Source organism: Cherax quadricarinatus, chromosome 13 (assembly GCF_038502225.1).
Source record: "Cherax quadricarinatus isolate ZL_2023a chromosome 13, ASM3850222v1, whole genome shotgun sequence".
Taxonomy (NCBI): domain Eukaryota; kingdom Metazoa; phylum Arthropoda; class Malacostraca; order Decapoda; family Parastacidae; genus Cherax; species Cherax quadricarinatus.
Genome location: NC_091304.1, coordinates 34,152,436 through 34,174,680, shown reverse-complemented (window position 1 = coordinate 34,174,680; position 22,245 = coordinate 34,152,436). Strand labels below are relative to the sequence as shown.

Sequence of the window (22,245 nt, the reverse complement as noted above, 5' to 3'; positions counted from 1 at the left end):
TAAGCCAATGAAAGACAGGCTTACTCTGTTGATGTGTGCTAATGCTAGTGGTGATTGCAAAGTGAAGCCTTCATTGGTGTATCACTCGGAAACTCCCAGAGTGTTCAGGAAAAACAATGTCCTCAAGGCTAATTTGTGTGTGCTGTGGAGGGCAAACAGTAAGGCATGGGTCACTAGGGACTTTCTCTATGACTGGTTACACCATGCATTTGCCCCCACTGTGAAAAATTACCTCCTGGAAAATAAATTGGACCTTAAGTGCCTCCTTTTATTAGACAATGCTCCTGGTCATCCTTCAGACATGGCAGAGCGACTTTCTGCAGACATGAACTTCATTAAGGTGAAGTTTTTGTCTCCTAATACCACTCCTCTCCTGCAGCCCATGGACCAGCAGGTCATTGCAAACTTCAAAAAACTCTACACAAAAGCTATGTTTGAAAGGTGCTTAGAAACTCAAGAAACTCAACTGACTCTAAGAGAGTTTTGGAGAGATCACTTTAGCATCCTCAATTGTGTAAACATTATAAGTAAGGCTTGGGAGGAAGTGACAAAGAGGACCTTGAACTCTGCTTGGAAAAAACTGTAGCCAGAATGTGTAGACAAAAGGGATTTTGAAGGGTTTGAGGCTAACCCTGGGAATCCTATGCCAGTTGAGGAATCCATTGTGGCATTGGGGAAGTCCTTGGGGTTGGAGGTTAGTGGGGAGGATGTGGAAGAGTTGGTGGAGGAGGACAATGAAGAACTAACCACTGATGAGCTGCTAGATCATCTTCAACAGCAAGAGGCCAGACCTGAGGAAACTGCTTCGGAGGAGGGGATAGAGAAATTGAGGAAGTTGCCTACTTCAAAGATTAAGGAAATGTGTGCAATGTGGCTTAAAGTGCAAACCTTTTTTGATGAAAATCACCCTCACACAGCTATTGCAAGCTGTGCTGGTGACTATTACACTGACAATGTTGTGAAACACTTTAGGAATGTCATAAAGGAACGGGAGGTACAGGCCTCTATGGACAGATATGTTGTGTGACAGAGGTCCAGTGACTCTGAAGCTGGTCCTAGTGGCATTAAAAGAAGAAGGGAAGTAACCCCGGAAAAGGACTTGCCACCTCAAGTCCTAATGGAAGGGGATTTCCCTTCTAAACATTAACACCAACACTCTCCCCTCCTCCCATCCCATCAATCATCACCAGATCTTCAATAAAGGTAAGTGTCATGTAACTGTGCATGTCTTCTTCAGTTTGTGTGTATTAAAATTAATATTTCATGTGGTAAAATTTTTTTTTTCAATACTTTGGGGTGTCAGGAACGGATTAATTTGATTTCCATTATTTCTTATGGGGAAAATTAACTCAACTAACAATAATTTTGATTAACGATGAGCTCTCAGGAACAGATTAATATCGTTGGTCGAGGGTACACTGTAGTATGTCACTGATGTCAGCTAGGCCTGTATACCTTGTACATGTACGTGTAGTAGATAAAGATATTATTATTATTTTATTATTTTCTCAGTTGTTTGTTGGGTTATCTTACTGAAACTTGGGCAATGTATGATGGAAAGATACTTCTTAACGTACACCAAAAATGAAAGAAATCAGACCATAAATAGAGGAGTTCACTTCTTAGCCATTAGCGGCCGCTTAGCGGTATATTTTTGTATGGTTTTTATGGTTATATTCTCATTTTTTCAGTCACATTTGATAGAATGAAAGATATTTTACAGAAATAGATATGATTTTGATTGTTTTCATGATGAAAAGTACCTTGAAAGTGCGCTCACAGTAGCGAAAATGTTATATTCTTCAGCGAAGCTCAAGCGTAAACATATGACATCACCGTCTAATACCTGTCCGCCTGCCAGTCCAAATTCCAATACGTAGTCAAGAATGGGTTGACATTATTTATACAATTATTACAATAATGCAGCAGTCTGCATAACAGTAAATCTTCTATTTTTTTGTGAATAAAAATTCCAAATGATAAGCAAGAGTAATATAAGAGGGACCTGTAGCCGTGACTAATGAACAGAGAAAATGTTATTTTAGTGCCAGGAATGTCCGCATTGTTTATTCTGGACCCTATTTTGAAATTGGCATTGTGGAAATTTGTGTGAAATCAGCCAAATTGCCAATTTCTGACCACTTTATTGGGAAGTTGAAATTAGTGAATGGGCGGTTTCTTGTACTCAGTTGACAGACTAGAAGTAAATAAGTTTATTCAGGTATACAGAAATACAGTTACATAGATTATCATACATAGTAACGTATGTATAGAGAACCTAGGATAACCCAGAAAAGTCAGACAAAGTGACTTATTCCCAGTACCTGGCTTGGGCTTGCCATATATGATTTTTGGTAAGTATTTTTTTTTCTCAGTTGTTTGTTGGGCTGTCTTATTGAAACTTGGGCAATGTATGATGGAAAGATGCTTCTTAACGTACAACAAAAATAAAAAAGATGGACGATAAATAAGGGAGTTCACTTCTCAGCCATTAGCCGCCTCTTTGCAGTATATTTTCGGATGGTTTTTATGGTTGTATTCTCATTTTTTTGGACTCGTTTGATAGAATGGAAGATATATTACAGAAATAGACATGATTTTGATTGTTTTCATGACGAACAGTACCTTGAAATTGAGCTCAAATTAGCAGAAATGTTCGATTTTTGCTGATGTTCAATGAACTTTGTGCAAGTCAAGTGAATTCTAACCTAACCACTCTGTAATCCGGAAAACTCAATAATCCAGCACACTACAGGTCCCAATGATGCTGGATTTGTGATGGAGGACCTGTATGTGATGGCAATGTCAGCAACACATCCGAAGAAAAAAAGTAGTTGAAAGATGGGTGGAGATGTTGCGGTCTGGATGGTCACTTAACCCTTTCAGGGTCCGTCCCATAGATCTACGGCTTTACGTTCAGGGTCCAAACCGTAGATCTACGCCATGAGCTCAGCTCACTCTGATAAACTGTGAGTGGTACATTTGGGCCTAGATATGAGAGAATACATCTATGTGGTATGTGTGCACCACATAAAACAGATCCTGCAGCACACTGTGTATAATGAGAGAAAAAAAATGAAATCATGATTTTTCGATTAAAACAGCAACTTTGCAGTGTTTTTTCGTATGTTTTTTATAGTTGTATTTGCGATTTCTTGGTCTCATTTGATAGAATGGAAGACATATTACAGAAATAGAGATGATTGTGATTGGTTTTAGCACTGGAAATGGCTTGAAACTGAGCTCAAAGTAGCAGAAATGTTAAATTTTTGCCGATATTCAAGAGTAAACAAACGACCTCACACATCTAATACACGTCAGCTGGTGGGTCTAATATACATTCACAAATATGGTGATGATATTTATACAATTATTACAATGTTGCATAACAGTAAATCTTCTATTTTATGGTGTGAATAAAAATTCATTATGTGAATAAAAAATCAAAATGGAATTTATTTGTAAAGCCTCAAAACATAACTAATGAACAGAGGAAATGTTAGTTTAGTGCCAAGAATGCCTACATTGTTCATTCTGGACCCTATTTTGAAATTGGAATATTTTGAACTTTGTGTTAAATTGGCCAAATTAACAATTTCCGATCACTTTATTTTGTAGTTGAAACAGTTGATTTGGCGATTTCTTGTGCTCAATCGATAGAATAGAAGTAATACTAGTGAAATAGCTAAGAATTTGGTTGATTGGAATAATGTAATTGGCCTAAAATGGGAGTCAAAGTCGGCAAAATCGCCGATTCGTAAATATCGCTGAGACATCAAAATTCGCGAGAGCATAATTTCGTCAATTTTCCATCAAATTTCGTACTTTTTGTTTTATTACCTTCACAAAAAGATTCTCTACGATTTCATAAGAAAAAATAACAATTTTTTTTTTTGAAAATTCTTGGACACTGGTGCGTGACTCCAGATTTGGGCCTTGGACCCTGAAAGGGTTAAACTGTGGTGTCTGTACACTTCTGGAAAAACAGTAATGGAATAAGTGATGGCAAAGTCAGCGACACAGTGAAAAAAATACTAGGGTAAGATTCTGCAATACAGCGTCTCCTCACTTAGCGACGTACTCATTTACTGACTGCTTGGACTTACGACCAGCTCTCCAACCAGTGTGCAGACCTACATAATGTATATTAGAGCTGATTTCCTCTATTCTGTTTATTACAGTATACAGTACACTACTGTATAAACATTTAAAAACATATTAGAATGTTATAAATGATGCAAAGGTGACATTAAAAAAATATCTAAAGATGGTCGACACAAACCCACTACCAGTATAGTATGCTCCTCGCTTAACGACCGATTCACTTACAAACCTACTCTTAGGAATGGAAGCCCGTCATTAGCCCTTTCAGTGTTGGTCCCATAATATTACGGCTTCAGGGCCAGTTTTGGTCCCGTAATACTATACCAAAATTCTAGCTCCTTCAAATCTGGTGGAAGAAAGCTGGTAGGCCTACATATGAAAGAATGGGTCTGCGTGTTCAGTGTGCATAGCATAAAAAAAATCCTGCAGCATGCAGTGCTTAATGAGAAAAAAAAAACTCCTACTGTGTTTTTGGTTTAAAACAGCGAATTTGCGGTGTATTTTTGTTGTATTCTCACTTTCTTGGTCTCATTGATAGACTGGAAGATATCTTATAGAAATGAAGATGATTTTGATTGCTTTCACAACGAAAAGTACCTTGAAATTGAGCTCGAAGTAGCAGAAATGTTCGATTATTGCCAGTGTTCATGAGTAAACAAATGATGTCACTATCCAATACGTGTCCAACTGGCCAGTCTAATATGCAGTCACAAACGGGTTGACATTATTTATACAATTATTATATTAATGTATTAGTCTACATAACGGTAAATCTTAAATAACAGCAACAGTAAATCTTTCATAGGTAGTAGGTTGGTAGACAGCAACCATTCGGGAAGGTACAACCGTCTTACCTAGTGAGCGTAAAAAGGAAGCCTGTGTTTGTTTTACATGATGATGGGATAGCTTGTATCTTTTTTTTTTTTTCTCAAACATGCAAGATTTCAGGTATGTCTTGCTACTTCTACTTACAATTGGGTCACACTACACATACATGTACACATTTATTGTATATACACTCATGTGAGTTTTCTTTGATTTTATTGCTTATCCTCTCATAACCATGGGTAAGTGGAATAAGAATCTATCCTCCGTAAGCCATGCATGTTGTAAAAGTCAACTAAAATGTCGGGAACAATGGGCTAGTAATCCCTTTTCCCGTATAGCCTACTAAAAAGAAAAAGAAAAAAAAAAAAAGTCAAAGTGGGATGTTCGAATGTGCGTGGATGTTGTGCAAATGATAAGAAAGAGATGATTGTCGATGTTATGAATAAGAAGAAGCTGGACGTCCTGGCTTTAAGTGAAACAAAGCTGAAGGGGGGTGGGAGAGTTTCAGTGAGGAGAAATAAATGGGATTAGGTCAGGGGTTTCAAACAGAGTTAGAGCTAAAGAAGGAGTAGCACTAATGTTGAAGGATAAGTTATGGTAGGAAAAGAGGAAATATTAATGTATAAATTCTAGGATTATGTGGAGTAAAATAAGGGTTGGATGTGAAAAGTGGGTTATAGTAAGCATTTATGCATCTGGAGAAGAGAGAAGTATAGAGGAGAGAGAGAGAGAGAGAGATTTTGGGAAATGTTGAGTGAGTGCATAGGAAGTTTTGAACCAAGTGAGAGAGTACCTGTGGCTGGGGATCTCAATGCTAAAGTGGGTAAAAATGTTGTGGAGGGAGTAGTAGGTAAATCTGGGGGTGCCAAGGGTAAATGAAAATGGGGAGCTTTTAATTGAGCTATGTGTGGAAAGAGTTTTGGTAATAAGTAATGTATATTTTATGAAAAAGAGGATAAATAAGTATACAAGATATGATATAGCATGTAATGAAAGTAGTTTGTTAGATTATATATTGGTGGATAAAAGGTTGATGGGTAGGCATCAGGATATACATGTTTATAGAGGGGCAACTTATATATCCAATCATTATTTAGTTGTAGCTACAGTTAGAGTAAGAGGTAGATGGGACAAAAGGAAAATGGCAACAGCAAGTAAGAGAGAGGTGAAAGTATATAAACTAAGGGAGGAGGCAGTTAGGGTGAGATATGAGCAACTATTGGCAGAAAAGTGGGTTAGTGCAAGTATGAGTAGTGGGGGAGGCTGAAGAGGGTTGGAATAGTTTTAAAAATGCAGTATTAGAAGGTGGGGCAGAAGTTTGTGGTTATAGGAGGGTGGGTGCAGGAGGAAAGAGGAGTGATTGGTGGAATGATGAAGTAAAAGGTGTGATAAAAGAGAAGAAGGTAGCTTAAGAGAGGCTTTTACAAAGCAGAAGTGTTATAAGAAGAACAGAGTATATGGAGAGTAAAAGAAAGGTGATGAGAGTGGTGAGAGAGTGCAAGAGGAGAGCAAATGATGGAGTAGGAGAGGCACTATCAAGAAATTTTGATGAAAATAAGAAAAAATTTTGGAGTGAGATAAACAAGTTAAGAAAGCCTAGGGAAAGAATGGATTTGTTGGTTAAAAACAGTGAAGGGGAGTCAGTAGATGGGGAGCTGGAGGTATTGGGTAGATGGTGGAAATGTTTAGAGGAACTTTTAAATGTCGATGAAGAAAGGGAGGCAGTAATTTCGTGCACTAGCCAGGGAGGTATCACTTCTTTTAGGAGTGAAGAAGAGCAGGATGTGAGTGTGGGGAAGGTGCGCGAGACATTACGTAGAATGAAAGGGGGTAAAGCAGCTGGAACTGATGAGATCATGACAGATCTGTTAAAAGCAGGGGGTGAGGGATATAGTGTTGGAGTGGTTGGTATTTTTGTTTAATAAATGTACGAAAGAGGGGAAGGTGCCTAGCGATTGGCAGAGAGCATGTATGTTCCTTTATATGAAGGGAAAGGGGACAAAAGAGAATAAGTTTACTGGATACACCAGGAAAAGTGTATGGTAGGGTTATTATTGAAAGAATTAGAGGTAAGACAGAGTAGGATTGCGGATGAGAAAGGAGGCTTTAGAGAGGGTAGGGGATGTGTAGATCAAGTGTTTACAGTGAAGCATATATGTGAACAGTATTTAGATAAAGGTTGGGAAGTTTTCATTGCATTTATGGATTTAGAAAAGGCATATGATAGAATGGATAGGGGAGCAATGTGGCAGATGTTGCAATTATATGGAATAGGTAGTAAGTTATTAAATGCTGTAAAGAGTTTTTGTGAGGATAGTGAGGCTCAGGTTAGGGTGTGTAGGAGAGAGGGAGATTACTTACTGGTAAAGGTAGGTCTTAGACAGGGTTGAGTAATGTCACCATGGTTGTTTTATTTATAGATAGGGTTTTAAAAGAAGTAAATGCTAGGATGTTGGGGAGAGGGGTGGGATTAAATTATGGGGAATCCAATAGAAAATGGGAGTAGACACAGTTACTTTTTGCTGATGATACTTTGCTTATGGATGATTCTAAAGAAAAGTTGCAAAGATTAGTGGATGAGTTTGGGAGAGTGTGTAAAGGTAGAAAATTGAAAGTGAACATAGATAAGAGTATGATGATGAGGGTATCAAATGATTTGGGTAAAGAAAAATTGGATATCACATTGGAGAGAGGGAGTATGGAAGAAGTGAATGTTTGCAGATACTGTGGACCCTTGTCTTACGGTATTAATCCATTCCAGAGAGCTCATCGTTAGACGGAATTATCATAAGCTGAATTAATTTTCCCCATAAGAAATAATGGTAATCCAATTAATCTGTTCCATAGACCCAAAAGTATGAAAAAAAAATTTATTACCACATGAAATATACATTTTCCTACACACAAAAAGAACGATACATGCACAGTATACTGTACTAAATGAAGAATAAATGACACTTACCTTTATTGAAGATGTAGTGATGAGTGATGAAACACTGTTTTTCTTGAACACTCGGATTTTCAGAGTGATACATGAGTAAAGGCTTCACTTTGCAATCCCCACTAGCATTACAAGAAAACATTTGAGTTAGCCTGCCTTTCATAGGCTTGTGTCCTGGGAGTGCCTTTTCCTCCTGAGTAATTTAGGTCCCATTATCTTCCAGAACAGGCCTGTTTTGTCAAAATTAAATACTTGTTGGGGTTGGAATTTTTCAGCTTCACCATGCCTTATCACACTGTGTATGCCACTACAATTCTTAAATCTCTCAAACCAACCTTTGCTGGCCTTAAATTCACTAATATGAGCACTAGTTCCAGGCATTTTTTCCTTTTCACCTGGGCGTTAGTTGACTAGTGTGGGTCACATCCTGGGGGACAAGATTAAGGACCCCAATGGAAATAAGTTAGACAGTCCTCAATGATGCACTGACTTTCTTGGGTTATCCTGGGTGGCTAACCCTCTGGGGTTAATTGTTTCTCGGTAGTTGTTTCTCGTTAAGCCACACCAACAACAGTCTTTCCCCATCTTCGAGTAGTACAGCTGACGGTGGTGCAGCAACAGCTGATGGTGGTGCAGCAGCAGCTGATGGTGGTGCAGCAGCAGCTGACTGTGGTACAACAGCAGCAGCAGCTGACCATGGTACAGCAACAGAAGCATCTGACCGTGGTACAGCAGCAGCAGCAGCAGCAGCAACTGACCATGGTACAGCAGCAGCAGCAGCTGACTGTGGTACAGCAGCAGCAGCTGACCATGTTACAGCAGCAGAAGCAGCTGACCATAGTACAGCAGCAGCAGCAGCAGCTGACCATGGTACAGCAGCAGCTGACAGTGGTGCAGCAACAGCTGACGGTGGTGCAGCAGGAGGTGACTGTGGTACCATAGTACATATATATTTCAATAGTATTTCTCACCCTGTTTACCACAGGGTTGGCACTAGCTTTCTTTGGTGGCTTATTTAGCAGTTATAAGCACTAAAAACAATGGAATAATACAAATTTGATTGAATGTATGCATGCAACCATCCACCCTGGCTTGTAAACAATGGCACTACCTGAGCTGAGGCGCTTTGGCCAGACAGACTGTGTTCGGGACGAATGATGTAAGTCGAGTTTTTTTCGTAGGTTGGGGAAATTTTTTTTATGCTGAAACACTTCGTAAGTCAATTTTATCGTACGATGAGGCCTTCGTAAGTCGGGGGTTCACTGTATTTGGGAGTTGACATGTCAGCGGATGTGTTTATGAAGGAAAAAAGGCGAGTGGTGCGTTGAGGTATCTGTGGAGACAAAAAACGTTATCCATGGAGGAAAAGAAGGGAATGTACGAAAGCATAGTGGTACTAACACTCTTATATGGGAGTGAAGTTTGGGTTGCAAATGCTGCAGCGAGGAGGCGGCTGGAGGCTGTGGAGATGTTTTGTCTAAGGGTAATATGTGGTGTAACTATTATGCAGAGAATTCGGTGTGTGGAAATTAGGAGGTGGTGTGGAGTTACTAAAAGTATTAGTCAGAGGGCTGAAGAGAGGTTGTTGAGGTATTTTGGTCATTTAGAGAGAATGGATCAAAGCAGAATGATTTGGAGAGCGTATAAATCTGTATAAATCATTATTTTGATGAAGGTCGGGAAGTTTTTATTGCATTTATGGATTTAGAAAAGGCATATGATAGAGTGGATAGGAGAGCAAGGTGGCAGATGTTGAAAGTATATGGAATAGGTGGTAAGTTACTAAATGCTGTAAAGAGTTTTTATGAGGATAGTCAGGCTCAGGTTAGGATGTGTAGAAGAGACAGAGACTACTTCCCAGTAAAAGTAGGTCTTAGACAGGGATGTGTAATGTCACCATGGTTGTTTAATATATTTATAGATGGGGTTGTAAAAGAAGTAAATGCTAGGGTGTTCAGGAGAGGGGCGGGATTAAATTATAGGGAATCAAATACAAAATGGGAATTGATTCTAAAGAAAAATTGCAAAGGTTAGTGGACGAATTTGGGAGTGTGTGTAAAGGTAGAAAGTTGAAAGTGAACATAGAAAAGAGTAAGGTGATGAGGGTATCAAATGATTTAGATAAAGAAAAATTGGATATCTAATTAGGGAGGAGTAGTATAGAAGAAGTGAATGTTTTCAGATATTTGGGAGTTAACGTGTCGGTGGATGGATTTATGAAGGATGAGGTTAATCATAGAATTGATGAGGGAAAAAAGGTGAGTGGTGCATTGAGGTATATGTGGAGACAAAAAAACATTATCTATGGAGGCAAAGAAGGGAATGTATGAAAGTATAGTAGTACCAACACTCTTATACGGGTGTGAAGCTTGTGTTGTAAATGCAGCAGTGAGGAGTCGGTTGGAGGAAGTGGAGATGTCCTGTCTAAGGGCAATGTATGGTGTAAATATTATGCAGAAAATTCGGAGTGTGGAAATTAGGAGAGGGTGTAGAGTTAATAAAAGTACATATTAGTCAGAGGGCTGAAGAGGGGTTGTTGAGGTGGTTTGGTCATTTAGAGAGAATGGATCAAAGTAGAGTGACATGGAGAGCGTATAAATCTGTATGTTTTTATAGATGTATTTGCGATTTCTTGGTCTCATTTGATAGAATGGAAGACATATTACAGAAATAGAGATGATTTTTATTGGTTTTAGCACTGGAAATGGCTTGAAACTGAGCTCAAAGTAGCGGAAACGTTAAATTTTTGTCGATGTTCAAGAGTAAACAAACGACCTCACACGTCTAATACACGCCAGCTGATGGGTCTAATATACATTCACAAATGTGGTAATGATATTTATACAATTATTACAATATTTCATAACAGTAAATCATCTATTTTTTGGTGTGAATAAAAATTCATTATGTGAATAAAAAATCAAAATGGAATTTATTTGTAAAGCCTCAAAACATAACTAATGAACAGAGGAAATGTTAGTTTAGTGCCAGGAATACCTACGTTGTTTATTCTGGACCCTATTTTGAAATTGGAATATTTTGAACTTTGTGTTAAATTGGCCAAATTACCAATTTCTGATCACTTTATTTTGTAGTTGAAACAGTTGACTTGGCGATTTCTTGTGCTCAATCGACAGAATAGAAGTAATACTAGTGAAATAGCTAAGAATTTGGTCGACTGGAATAATGTAATTGGCTAAAAACGGGAGTCAAAGTCGGCAAAATCGCCGGTTCGTAAATATCGCTGACACATCAAAATTCGTGTGAGCATAATTTCGTCAATTTTCCATCAAATTTCATACTTTTTGTTTTATTACCTTCACAAAAAGATTCTCTACCATTTCACAAGAAAAAAATTTTTTTTTTTAAATTCTTGGACACTGGGGCACCACTTCAGATTTTGGCCTCGGACCCTGAAAGGGTTAAGGATCAGGGGTCGTGACACTGAAAGGGTTAAGTGAGGAAAGGCTATATTTCTCTTTTAAATTAACATAAGTGCTAAGGTTTCCAATCTTTTCTGAACTTGAGAATTTATGGAGTTAGTTTAACCCTTAACCCTTTGACTGTCACATGCCCCTTTCTGAAACTGTCATTCTATGTTGCATTAACCCTTTGATTGTCACATGCCCCTTTCTGAAACTGTCATTCTACGTCGCAAAATATTAGAAAAAAAAATTATTTTTTTCTTATCAAAATGTTATGATTATTTTACTGAGTGTTTTAAGCCTAAAAAATTTTTTTTGCCATCAGTACTTACCGAGATACAGAGGCGCAAAGTTGGCAGAAAATGAGTGGTGTATGGCAACAGCGGCGAATGCCGCCCACCCGGTATTCTTTTATTTATTCCAATTTGAAGGTTTCTTGCATTTTCCAATATTTTTCTTTCCTAAGTAACTTATGTGGCCTGTGAGACCAAAGTAAGGTGCATTGTTCAAATATACACTCATTGTTTACAACACAGTAACTGAACAAACTTCATCACTATTAGTTTGTGTATAAAATTTGTTTACACAAACAAACAATACAAAACATTGTTTATTACTATTGTTCCATAATATACTATATACATATGTACAGTCACTGAACACTTTCCTAGAACTGCTGCAGCTTGTGGAACTCTTTGAAACATGGGTGCATGCAGAGTGGCACTTGACACTCCTCACACATAAAACGAGTGTCTCTGTGTGTTTGTGGGCATTTTGTGGTATGTCCACATACAAAACACCTCTTCTGAGCACTTTTCTTGAAAGCAGTAGGAGGCAGTTGTATGGGATAGTGATCACCAGGCCTCAAATGAGATGGCGTGTGTTGGTAATTTCGTGGGTGCTGGTCTATTGCAGGTGTTGCTCCTTGATACTTGGCGATTATTTGTCTGATGACTGACAAAAAATATTCACCATATTTTAGTTTGTTGTTGGTCCTCAACTTATATATGTTATAAGCATTTAGCATGGAAATATCAACAAAATGGGAAAAAAGTTTTATATACCACTTATAACTCTTGCGTACACAATCAGCAAACCCAATCTGCATGTCACATTTGTCCACTAAGTGCATATTGAGGTTGTAGTCCATGACAGCTGCAGGTTTTAGAATGAGTTCATTGGTCTCTCTATTGTGCTTGCCAGTGTGTGCCATTTCATTTCAGTGAACTGATGTCAACAATGTGACATCACGTTTGTCATGCCACCGAAATGCCATGATGTCATTGACAGCAAAAGCTTGCACCTCACCTCTGCGAGTGCCAGCGTCGAACCTTGGCATATGTTTACGATTACCACGCACTGTGCCACACACATCTGTCAGGTTCACTCGCAAGAAATCACCGAGTATGGGGCTTGTGTACCAGTTATCAGTAAATAATATATGCCCCTTACCAAGATATAGTTCCATCATTGTTCAAACCACATCACCAAAGATACCCATAACTTCCTGGTATCTCTCAATGTATTATTGCCAGTGTACACAATGATATCCAAAACGAGACCACTTTTGCAATCACACATTACAAATAACTTTATACCAAAGCATTTCCTCTTGCTTGGTATGTATTGCTTGAACGAGAGTCTTCCTTAAATAACAAAAAGGCACAATACCGTGACTGGAACGATACACAAATAACCCGCACATAAAAGAGAGAAGCTTACGACGACGTTTCGGTCCGACTTGGACCATTGACAAAGTCTTCCCTTGAATAAAATCAGACTCGTCAATAACAAGCTTCCTGAAGGGATAAAAATACATGCAACACTTTTGTTTCAGGTACATAAACACATTTCTGATCTTATATAACCTGTCGCTTCTGTCAGGCCTTGTTTTGTCTGAAAAGTGTAACATACGTAACAGTATCAAGAAACCATTCACACCTATAATGTCACTAAAACCTGGGGGTTGAAATCAGGCATTCTGTTGACCAGTATGTGTTGACTGTGTGCTTATACACATGTGGCATAAGCATTATTGTGGCAAAAAACAGGTACATCTCTGCCACAGTTGTGTCCTTCCACTGGTGTAGCCATGATCTTGGTGAGAGAATTGTATTTGCCATGGTGTACTCATAGTATGTGTTGGTTTCCCTGACAATAATGTCCATCAGGGGTTCATCGAAGAATAACTGAAAGCATTCCAGTTCAGTAGCATTGTTCCCAAGTGTACACGATGGCCGTATTCCACTTTGTGTTTCATCAAAGTCATGGGGACTGGGAACAAACTCGTCACCTTCCTGCCAATCCCAGATACGGTTTGCTGGTGGGTTCTGGATATTGAGAAGTGGTTGTGCAAGTTGTGGGAGTGTGGGGTTGGGTGAGGCTGGTTGTGCAGAGTCAGAAGCGTGGCCCACTGCCAGTGCCACATGGCTCATGCCACCATCACTGTCACCACCACCACCTGCTGCCTCACTCACATCATTCATACCCATCATAACAATATCGTCATCTTCACTATTAGGTCATTGTGTAGGGCCACGGGATGTGCTCCGAGTTTTACTCCTTCCCCTTGGAACAGCATATGAAACACTACCAGACCACATGCTACGTTGTATATACTGCCGCTTCACTGGGGAATATTCACCCTCACTGTCACAACTAGAACTGCTTTCAATAACTTTGAAATCACTATCACTATCACTTTCACTGCTCACATCTGAGTCTTGTACACGGGCAAATAGTTTCCTCTTTTGTCCTGGTACAGGTGAACGTGAACGTGAACATGAACGAGCCGGCCCAGCACCAGAGGTGGAAGGTCATGGGTCATCTGGGTTTTCATCACTAATAACGTTATCCTGGACACTTTTTTCGGTCACACCTGCTTGAAAACCATGGAATTCACTTTCACTGACACTTCCATCGCTGTCAGAGCTATCACTTGGGAACAAAAGACCTCCAATCCGCCGAGGAGTGAGGTACTTCTTACTGCGAGGCATGGTGAAAATGGACTACCAAGATGGCATTCCCACAATGCACCACTGAGTCCCAGATTTTTTTCACAGGGTGTACACCCACCACTCAGACCCATTCTCTCTTATGTAGGCCTGCTAGCTTTCTCCCGCTTGATTTGAAGCCGCTAGAATTTACACATATAAATACGCCAGAAACAGTGGCATGTAAGATGTATATATACGACATAAACAGTCAAAGGGTTAAACTGTCCAAACGTAGATAAACGTTTGCACACATACCGCTCCAAACGTAAATCAAAGTTTTAGTTTTCATTTCTTCAAAATTGGGGCGATAGGCCTGAGTCGCCTAGACACGAGAAAATGGGTTTTAACAATCGGTGTGCACAGTATTAAAAAAATTTGGGACCACTAAGTACCTTGTGGGAGCACTAGTTCAACTGAGTGTCAGCTAGAGCAAATATTAACACTCGCCTTTTAAGAGGAAAGTAAAAATAGGTTAGATAAATATGAGTGGATGTGGGTGGGTGTGAGTTGGACCCGACTAGCTTGTGCTACTAGGTCTGATGCCGTGCTCCACCCTTCAGTGGATGTGACCTGACTAGGTGGGTCACTGGTCTAAGGGGGGGGGGGTTGACATGAGCCAGTAGGCCTGCTGCAGTGTTCTTTCTTTCTTATGTTCTTATGCATTCAGCAGGCTGGCTAGCTTTGGCTGTCTCTCTGTCTGTATCTGTCCATCTATATCCATCTATCTGTCTATATCTCTGTCCATCTATATCCTTGTCTCTCACATGTATACATAAGTACAGTTATTATACAAAATGTAAATTACCTAGGATAACCCAAAAATTCCAGGCAAAGTGCTATACAGTGCTTGTAGATATAAGACATAATAAACATGATGCAAGTAATACACATTTTCACTTGCTCAGCAATCAGGGAGCAGCTCGTAAACCAAAAACCAACAGGTTTACAAGCTGCTTCCTGAGACAGAGAGACAAACAGATGGAAAGACAGACACATATGCAGACAGACAGATAAGCAGAGCTAGAGAGACAGATAAGCAGAGCTAGAGAGACAAATAAGCAAAACTAAACAGACAGACAGACAGACATGTTTGTCTGGAGTAGTGCACATTCATCAAGTGTCACTGGGCTGTCAGCAGTTTACTGACACTTATCACAACACAATGCTTCAAGGAGTTTCATATATACTCCAGTGTGTCTAAAACATTGTTGGGATGAATATGTTCACCTGTTGGTGTGATTGTGAATGAGTACTATTTCAGTACCTATTATTAGTGTCAGAACAAAGATTGGCTATGAAATCACAAGAACCATTATAAATTGTAATTATTAGAACATAATAATTATATAAATAAAAATAAAAATGAGAAAAAAAGGTATATCGGCAACACTTCTGCAAGCAGCAGAACTCGATGTTGTCATCAGGTGAGCATCCAGCACCAACTTCACAGGCTTATATCACAGTAAGTACTGGCCCTAAAAAATTTTATACTATAACATTTATAAAAATGCACTCTTCATTTAAAAAAAAAGAAGATTTTTTTTTCAATATATTCGGAGCACTGCATGAGTGAACGTAGATCTACATTTGGATAGTTTAAGGGTTAATTTATTTCAACGTTATAAAAATGCTATAAAAATATCTCGTAGTATAGAAGAATAAGACACATGCAACACACTGGTATCTTTATTTCGGATACTATTAATATAATAGTTTTTAGTATACTAGTATAGAAAAACTGTTATTAACCCTTAAATGGTCCAAACGTATATATACGTTTTTTCAACATCTGAAAGTATGTAAAAAAATGTAGATCTTCTTTTTTGTTTTACATTTGAAAACGTGTAAAAAAACTTTTATCTACATTTTATTTTGTTACATTTGAAAATATGTAAAAAAAGTAGATCTACTTTTGTAGCACTACGAATTTGAACGTCAGTCTCTTTGGACCGTTTAAGGGTTAAATGTAAAAATGTAAAACTGTGTTTAAAATCTCAATTCAAAATTAAAAAAAAAGAGGAAAGAATATTAAAACAAAAAACTGCCTAGAGAATTACTATATAGAGGTTAGTACATACTCCCGTTCTTGGTCACGCAGCACCCTCAAGATGGGAACTTGTCGAAATTTCTCTGGAGTGAGAAGATGCCAGTAGATACCCTCTGGCTTAGGCTGATTGTGGTTTACTTGAATCACTTCAGATGGAGTAACAATGAAATCTATTGGAACATCATGAGGACCAAAGAGACGGCTAGGAAGTTCATCAAATACCTAAAAAGTAGAGAAAAACAACTTTAATAGAACTAAATACAGTACATTATTTAAATATTTTCATCAGTGGTTACACTTCTCTTGCATAATCTTCACTAAAGGTCTTACCACAAGGTGCCTATCTCTTTCTGGATTTTTCCTTTCATGGTGCCACATCTATGTAGAACAAACTCCACAAATGTCAGCATTCTTACATTTCATAAAATACCTTTTTTTTTTTCAATACGTCAGCCATCTCCTGAGGCAGGGTGACCCAAAAAAGAAAAAAATGCTTTCACCACCATTCACACATAATCAGAGTCGTTGTAGAGGTGCTCAGATACGACTATTTAGATGTCACTCAAAACAGCCAATATATCAAACCCCTCCTTTAACCCTTTCAGGGTCCGTCCCGTAGATCTACGGCTTTATGTTCAGGGTCCAAACCATAGATCTACGCCATGAGCTCAGCTCACTCTGATAAACTGTGAGTGGTACATTTGGGCCTAGATATGAGAGAATACATCTATGTGGTATGTGTGCACCACATAAAACAGATCCTGCAGCACACTGTGTATAATGAGAGAAAAAAAATGAAATCATGATTTTTTGATTAAAACAGCAACTTTGCAGTGTTTTTTCGTATGTTTTTTATAGTTGTATTTGCAATTTCTTGGTCTCATTTGATAGAATGGAAGACATATTACAGAAATAGAGATGATTTTGATTGGTTTTAGCATTGGAAATGGCTTGAAACTGAGCTCAAAGTAGCGGAAATGTTAAATTTTTGCCGACATTCAAGAGTAAACAAGCGACCTCACACATCTAATACACGTCAGCTGGTGGGTCTAATATACAGTGGACCCCCGCATACCGGACGCTTTGATCGCAAAAATTTTGCCTCGCATACCGCCCAAAAACCCACTCAGCGCCCTTCGTCCGAGACGCGTCCAATGTGCGGCCTGAGCCACGCTCACATGTTCCGCGGTGGCACTGTTTACCAACCAGCCTCCGCGGTAACATCCAAGCATACAATCGGAACATTCGGAACATTTCGTATTATTACAGTGTTTTTGGTGATTTTTTTCTGGAAAATAAGTGACCATGGGCCCCAAGAAAGCTTCTAGTGCCAACCCTACAGCAATAAGGGTGAGAATTACTATGGAGATGAAGAAAAAGATCATTGATAAGTATGAAAGTGGAGTGCGTGTCTCCGAGCTGGCCAGGTTGTATAATAAACCCCAATCAACCATCGCTACTATTGGTGGTACAGCTGCTGCTGCTGCTGTACCACCGTCAGCTGCTGCTGCACTGTCAGCTGCTGCTGCTGTACCACCGTCAGCTGGTCCTGCTGCTGTAGTACCGTCTGCTGCTGCTGTAGCATCGTCTGCTGCTGCTGTAGCATCGTCTGCTGCTGCTGTAGCATCGTCTGCTGCTGCTGTAGCATCGTCTGTTGCTGCTGTAGCATCGTCTGTTGCTGCTGTACCACCGTCAGCTGCTGCTGCTGCTGTAGCATCGTCTGCTGCTGCTGCTGCTGTAGCATCGTCTGCTGCTGCTGTAACATCGTCAATTGCTGCTGTAGCATCGTCTGCTGCTGCTGTAGCATCGTCTGTTGCTGCTGTAGCATCGTCTGTTGCTGCTGTACCACCGTCAGCTGCTGCTGCAGCATCGTCTGCTGCTGCTGTAACATCGTCAGTTGCTGCTGTAGCATCGTCTGCTGCTGCTGTAGCATCCTCTGTTGCTGCTGTACCACCGTCAGCTGCTGCTGCTGCTGTAGCACCGTTGTTGGTGTGGCTTATTGAGAATACCAAGAAACAATTAACCCCAGAGGATTTGCCACCCAGGATAGCCCAAAAAAGTCAGTGTCATCGAAGACTGTCTAACTTATTTCCATTGGGGTCCTTAATCTTGTCTCCCAGGATGCAACCCACACCAGTCGATTAACACCCAGGTGAACAGGGAAAATGCCTGGAACTAGTGCTCATATTGGTGAATTTAGAGCCAGCAAAGGTTGGTTTGAGAAATTTAAGAATCGTAGTGACATACACAGTGTGATAAGGCCTGTTCTGGAAGAAAATACCAAACAGGACCTACAGTACTCAGGAGGAAAAGGCACTCCCAGGACACAGTGTCTCATCAGTCATTGCTGCATCTTCAATAAAGGTAAGTGTCATTTATTCTTCATTTAGTAGAGTAGTACATGCACAATATATATTGTGCATGTACTACTCTACTATTGTGCATGTATCCTTCTCTTTGTGTGTAGGAAAATGTATGTTTCATGTGGTAAAAATTTTTTTTTCATACTTTTGGGTGTCTTGCACGGATTAATTTGATTTCCATTATTTCTTATGGGGAAAATTCATTCGCATACCGAACATTTCGCATAACAGCCAGCCCTCTTGCACGGATTAAGGTCGCTATGCGGGGGTCCACTGTACATTCACAAATATGGTGATGATATTTATACAATTATTACAATATTGCATAACAGTAAATCTTCTATTTTTTTGTGTGAATAAAAATTCATTATGTGAATAAAAAATCAAAATGGAATTTGTTTGTAAAGCCTCAAAACATAACTAATGAACAGAGGAAATGTTAGTTTAGTGCCAGGAATGCCTACATTGTTCATTCTGGACCCTATTTTGAAATTGGAATATTTTGAACTTTGTGTTAAATTGGCCAAATTAACAATTTCCGATCACTTTATTTTGTAGTTGAAACAGTTGATTTGGCGATTTCTTGTGCTCAATCGATAGAATAGAAGTAATACTAGTGAAATAGCTATGAATTTGGTTGATTGGAATAATGTAATTGGCCTAAAATGGGAATCAAAGTCGGCAAAATCGCCGATTCGTAAATATCGCTGACACATCAAAATTCGCGAGAGCATAATTTCGTCAATTTTCCACCAAATTTCGTACTTTTTGTTTTATTACCTTCACAAAAAGATTCTCTACGATTTCATAAGAAAAAATAACAAATTTTTTTTTTTTAAATTCTTGGACACTGGTGTGTGACTCCAGATTTGGGCCTTGGACCCTGAAAGGGTTCAAGTGCAGGCATTGTACTTCTCATCCCCAGGACTCAAGTCCAGCTAACCAGTTTTCCTGAATCCCTTCACAAAATATTACCCAACTCACATTCCAACAGTTCATCAGGTCCCAAAAACCATTTGCCTCCATTCACTTCTGTCCAACATGCTCACACATGACTGCTGCATGTCCAAGCCCCTTGTGCACTTATAGATGGGGGAATTAGTGAAACTTGAATTTAGAGATAGGATGATACCAAAATTTTTATAATACCGATATTGAATTTTAGGTTAATACCAGTACCTACTTTTCAATATTTTTTATTTTTAAAATTATGATGACTATGTTCAATATACAAGGCAACATTTATTTCTCAATAAATACTATTAACCCTTTCAGGGTCGCCAGGCCCTCTCAGAAACTTGTTCTCAGGGTCGGCCAAATTTAAAAAAAAAATTGTTTTTTCTTGTGAAATGATAGAGAATCTCTTCCCGATCATAATGACACCAAAAGTATGAAATTTGATGGAAAACTCATGGAATTATTCTCTCGCGAAGTTAGCGGTCTCGGCGATGTTTACGCATCGGCGATTTTGCCCACTTTGAGCCCTATTTTCGGCCAATTCCAGTGTACTTGTCGACAAAAATCATAACTATTTCGCTAGAACTCCATTTTTTCTATCGAATGAGTACAAGAAACCACCCAATTACCAATTTCAACTATCCAATACAGTGGTCAGAATTTAGCAATTTTGCCAATTTCACACAAATTTCAAAAGATGCCAATTTCCAAATAGGGTCCAGAATAAACAAGAAAGACATTCCTGGCACTAAAATACATTTCCTCTGTTCATTAGTCACATCCCCATGCCCCTCTTACATTCTTTTGCTTTCCACTTTGAATTTTTATTCTCACAAAAAAAAAAATAGATTTACTGTTATGCAGACTACTGCATTGGTGTAGAAATGGTATAAATATTATCAGCGCACTTGTGAAAGAATATTAGACTCACCAGTTGACGTGTATTGGACGCATAGCATGATTTGTTTACTTTTGAACTTTGGTAAAAATTGAACTTTCTGCTACTTTTAGTACAATTTCAAGGTACTTTTCTTTGTAAAACCAGTCAAAATCATCTCAATTTCTGTAATATGTCTTCCATTAGGTAGTAGGTTGGTAGACAGCAACCACCCAGGGAAGTACTACCGTCCTGCCAGATGACTGTGAAACAAAAACCTGTAACTGTTTTGCATGATGGTAGGATTGCTGGTTTCTTTTTCTGTCTCATAAACACGCTAGATAACAGGGATATCTTGCTACTCCTACTTACACTTTGGTCACACTTCACAGACACGCACATGCATATATATATATATACAGTGGACCCCCGCATAGCGACCTTAATCCGTGAAAGAGGGCTGGCTGTTATGCGAAATGTTCGCTATGTGAATTAATTTTCCCCATAAGAAATAATGGAAATCAAATTAATCCGTGCAAGACACCCAAAAGTTTGAAAAAAATTTTTTTACCACATGAAATATACATTTTCCTACACACAAAGAGAAGGATACATGCACAATAGTAGAGTAGTACATGCACAATATATATTGTGCATGTACTACTCTACTAAATGAAGAATAAATGACACTTACCTTTATTGAAGATGCAGCAATGACTGATGAGACACTGTGTCCTGGGAGTGCCTTTTCCTCCTGAGTACTGTAGGTCCTGTTTGGTATTTTCTTCCAGAACAGGCCTTATCACACTGTGTATGTCACTACGATTCTTAAATCTCTCAAACCAACCTTTGCTGGCTCTAAATTCACCAATATGAGCACTAGTTCCAGGCATTTTCCCTGTTCACCTGGGTGTTAGTCGACTGGTGTGGGTTGCATCCTGGGAGACAAGATTAAGGACCCCAATGGAAATAAGTTAGACAGTCTTCGATGACACTGACTTTTTTGGGCTATCCTGGGTGGCAAATCCTCTGGGGTTAATTGTTTCTTGGTATTCTCAATAAGCCACACCAACAACAGTGCTACAGCAGCAGCAGCAGCAGCTGACGATGTTACAGCAGCAGCAGACGATGCTACAGCAGCAGCAGCAGCAGACGATGCTACAGCAGCAACAGACGATGCTACAGCAGCAGCAGACGATGCTACAGCAGCAACTGACGATGTTACAGCAGCAGCAGACGATGCTACAGCAGCAGCAGACGATGCTACAGCAGCAGCAGCAGCTGACGGTGGAACAGCAGCAACAGACGATGCTACAGCAGCAACAGACGATGCTACAGCAGCAGCAGACGATGCTACAGCAGCAGCAGATGATGCTACAGCAGCAGCAGACGGTACTACAGCAGCAGGAGCAGCTGACGGTGGTACAGCAGCAGCAGCTGACAGTGCAGCAGCAGCTGACGGTGATACAGCAGCAGCAGCAGCTGTACCACCAATAGTAGCGATGGTTGATTGGGGTTTATTATACAACCTGGCCAGCTCGGAGACACGCACTCCACTTTCATACTTATCAATGATCTTTTTCTTCATCTCCATAGTAATTCTCACCCTTATTGCTGTAGGGTTGGCACTAGAAGCTTTCTTGGGGCCCATGGTCACTTATTTTCCAGAAAAAAATCACCAAAAACACTGTAATAATACAAAATGTT

At 39.4% G+C, this 22,245-nt stretch overlaps 1 protein-coding gene across 1 annotated transcript in view; it reads right to left on the bottom strand.

Annotated features, from left to right (window-relative positions):
- The window catches only part of lost (methenyltetrahydrofolate synthase domain-containing protein lost), a 111,575-nt gene that overhangs the window by 85,282 nt on the left and 4,048 nt on the right, over window positions 1–22,245 (bottom strand). The window contains exon 2 of the mRNA XM_070084747.1: window positions 16,373–16,563. Coding sequence (XP_069940848.1) covers window positions 16,373–16,563 — 191 coding nt within the window. The remainder of the gene's footprint in view (window positions 1–16,372; window positions 16,564–22,245) is intronic.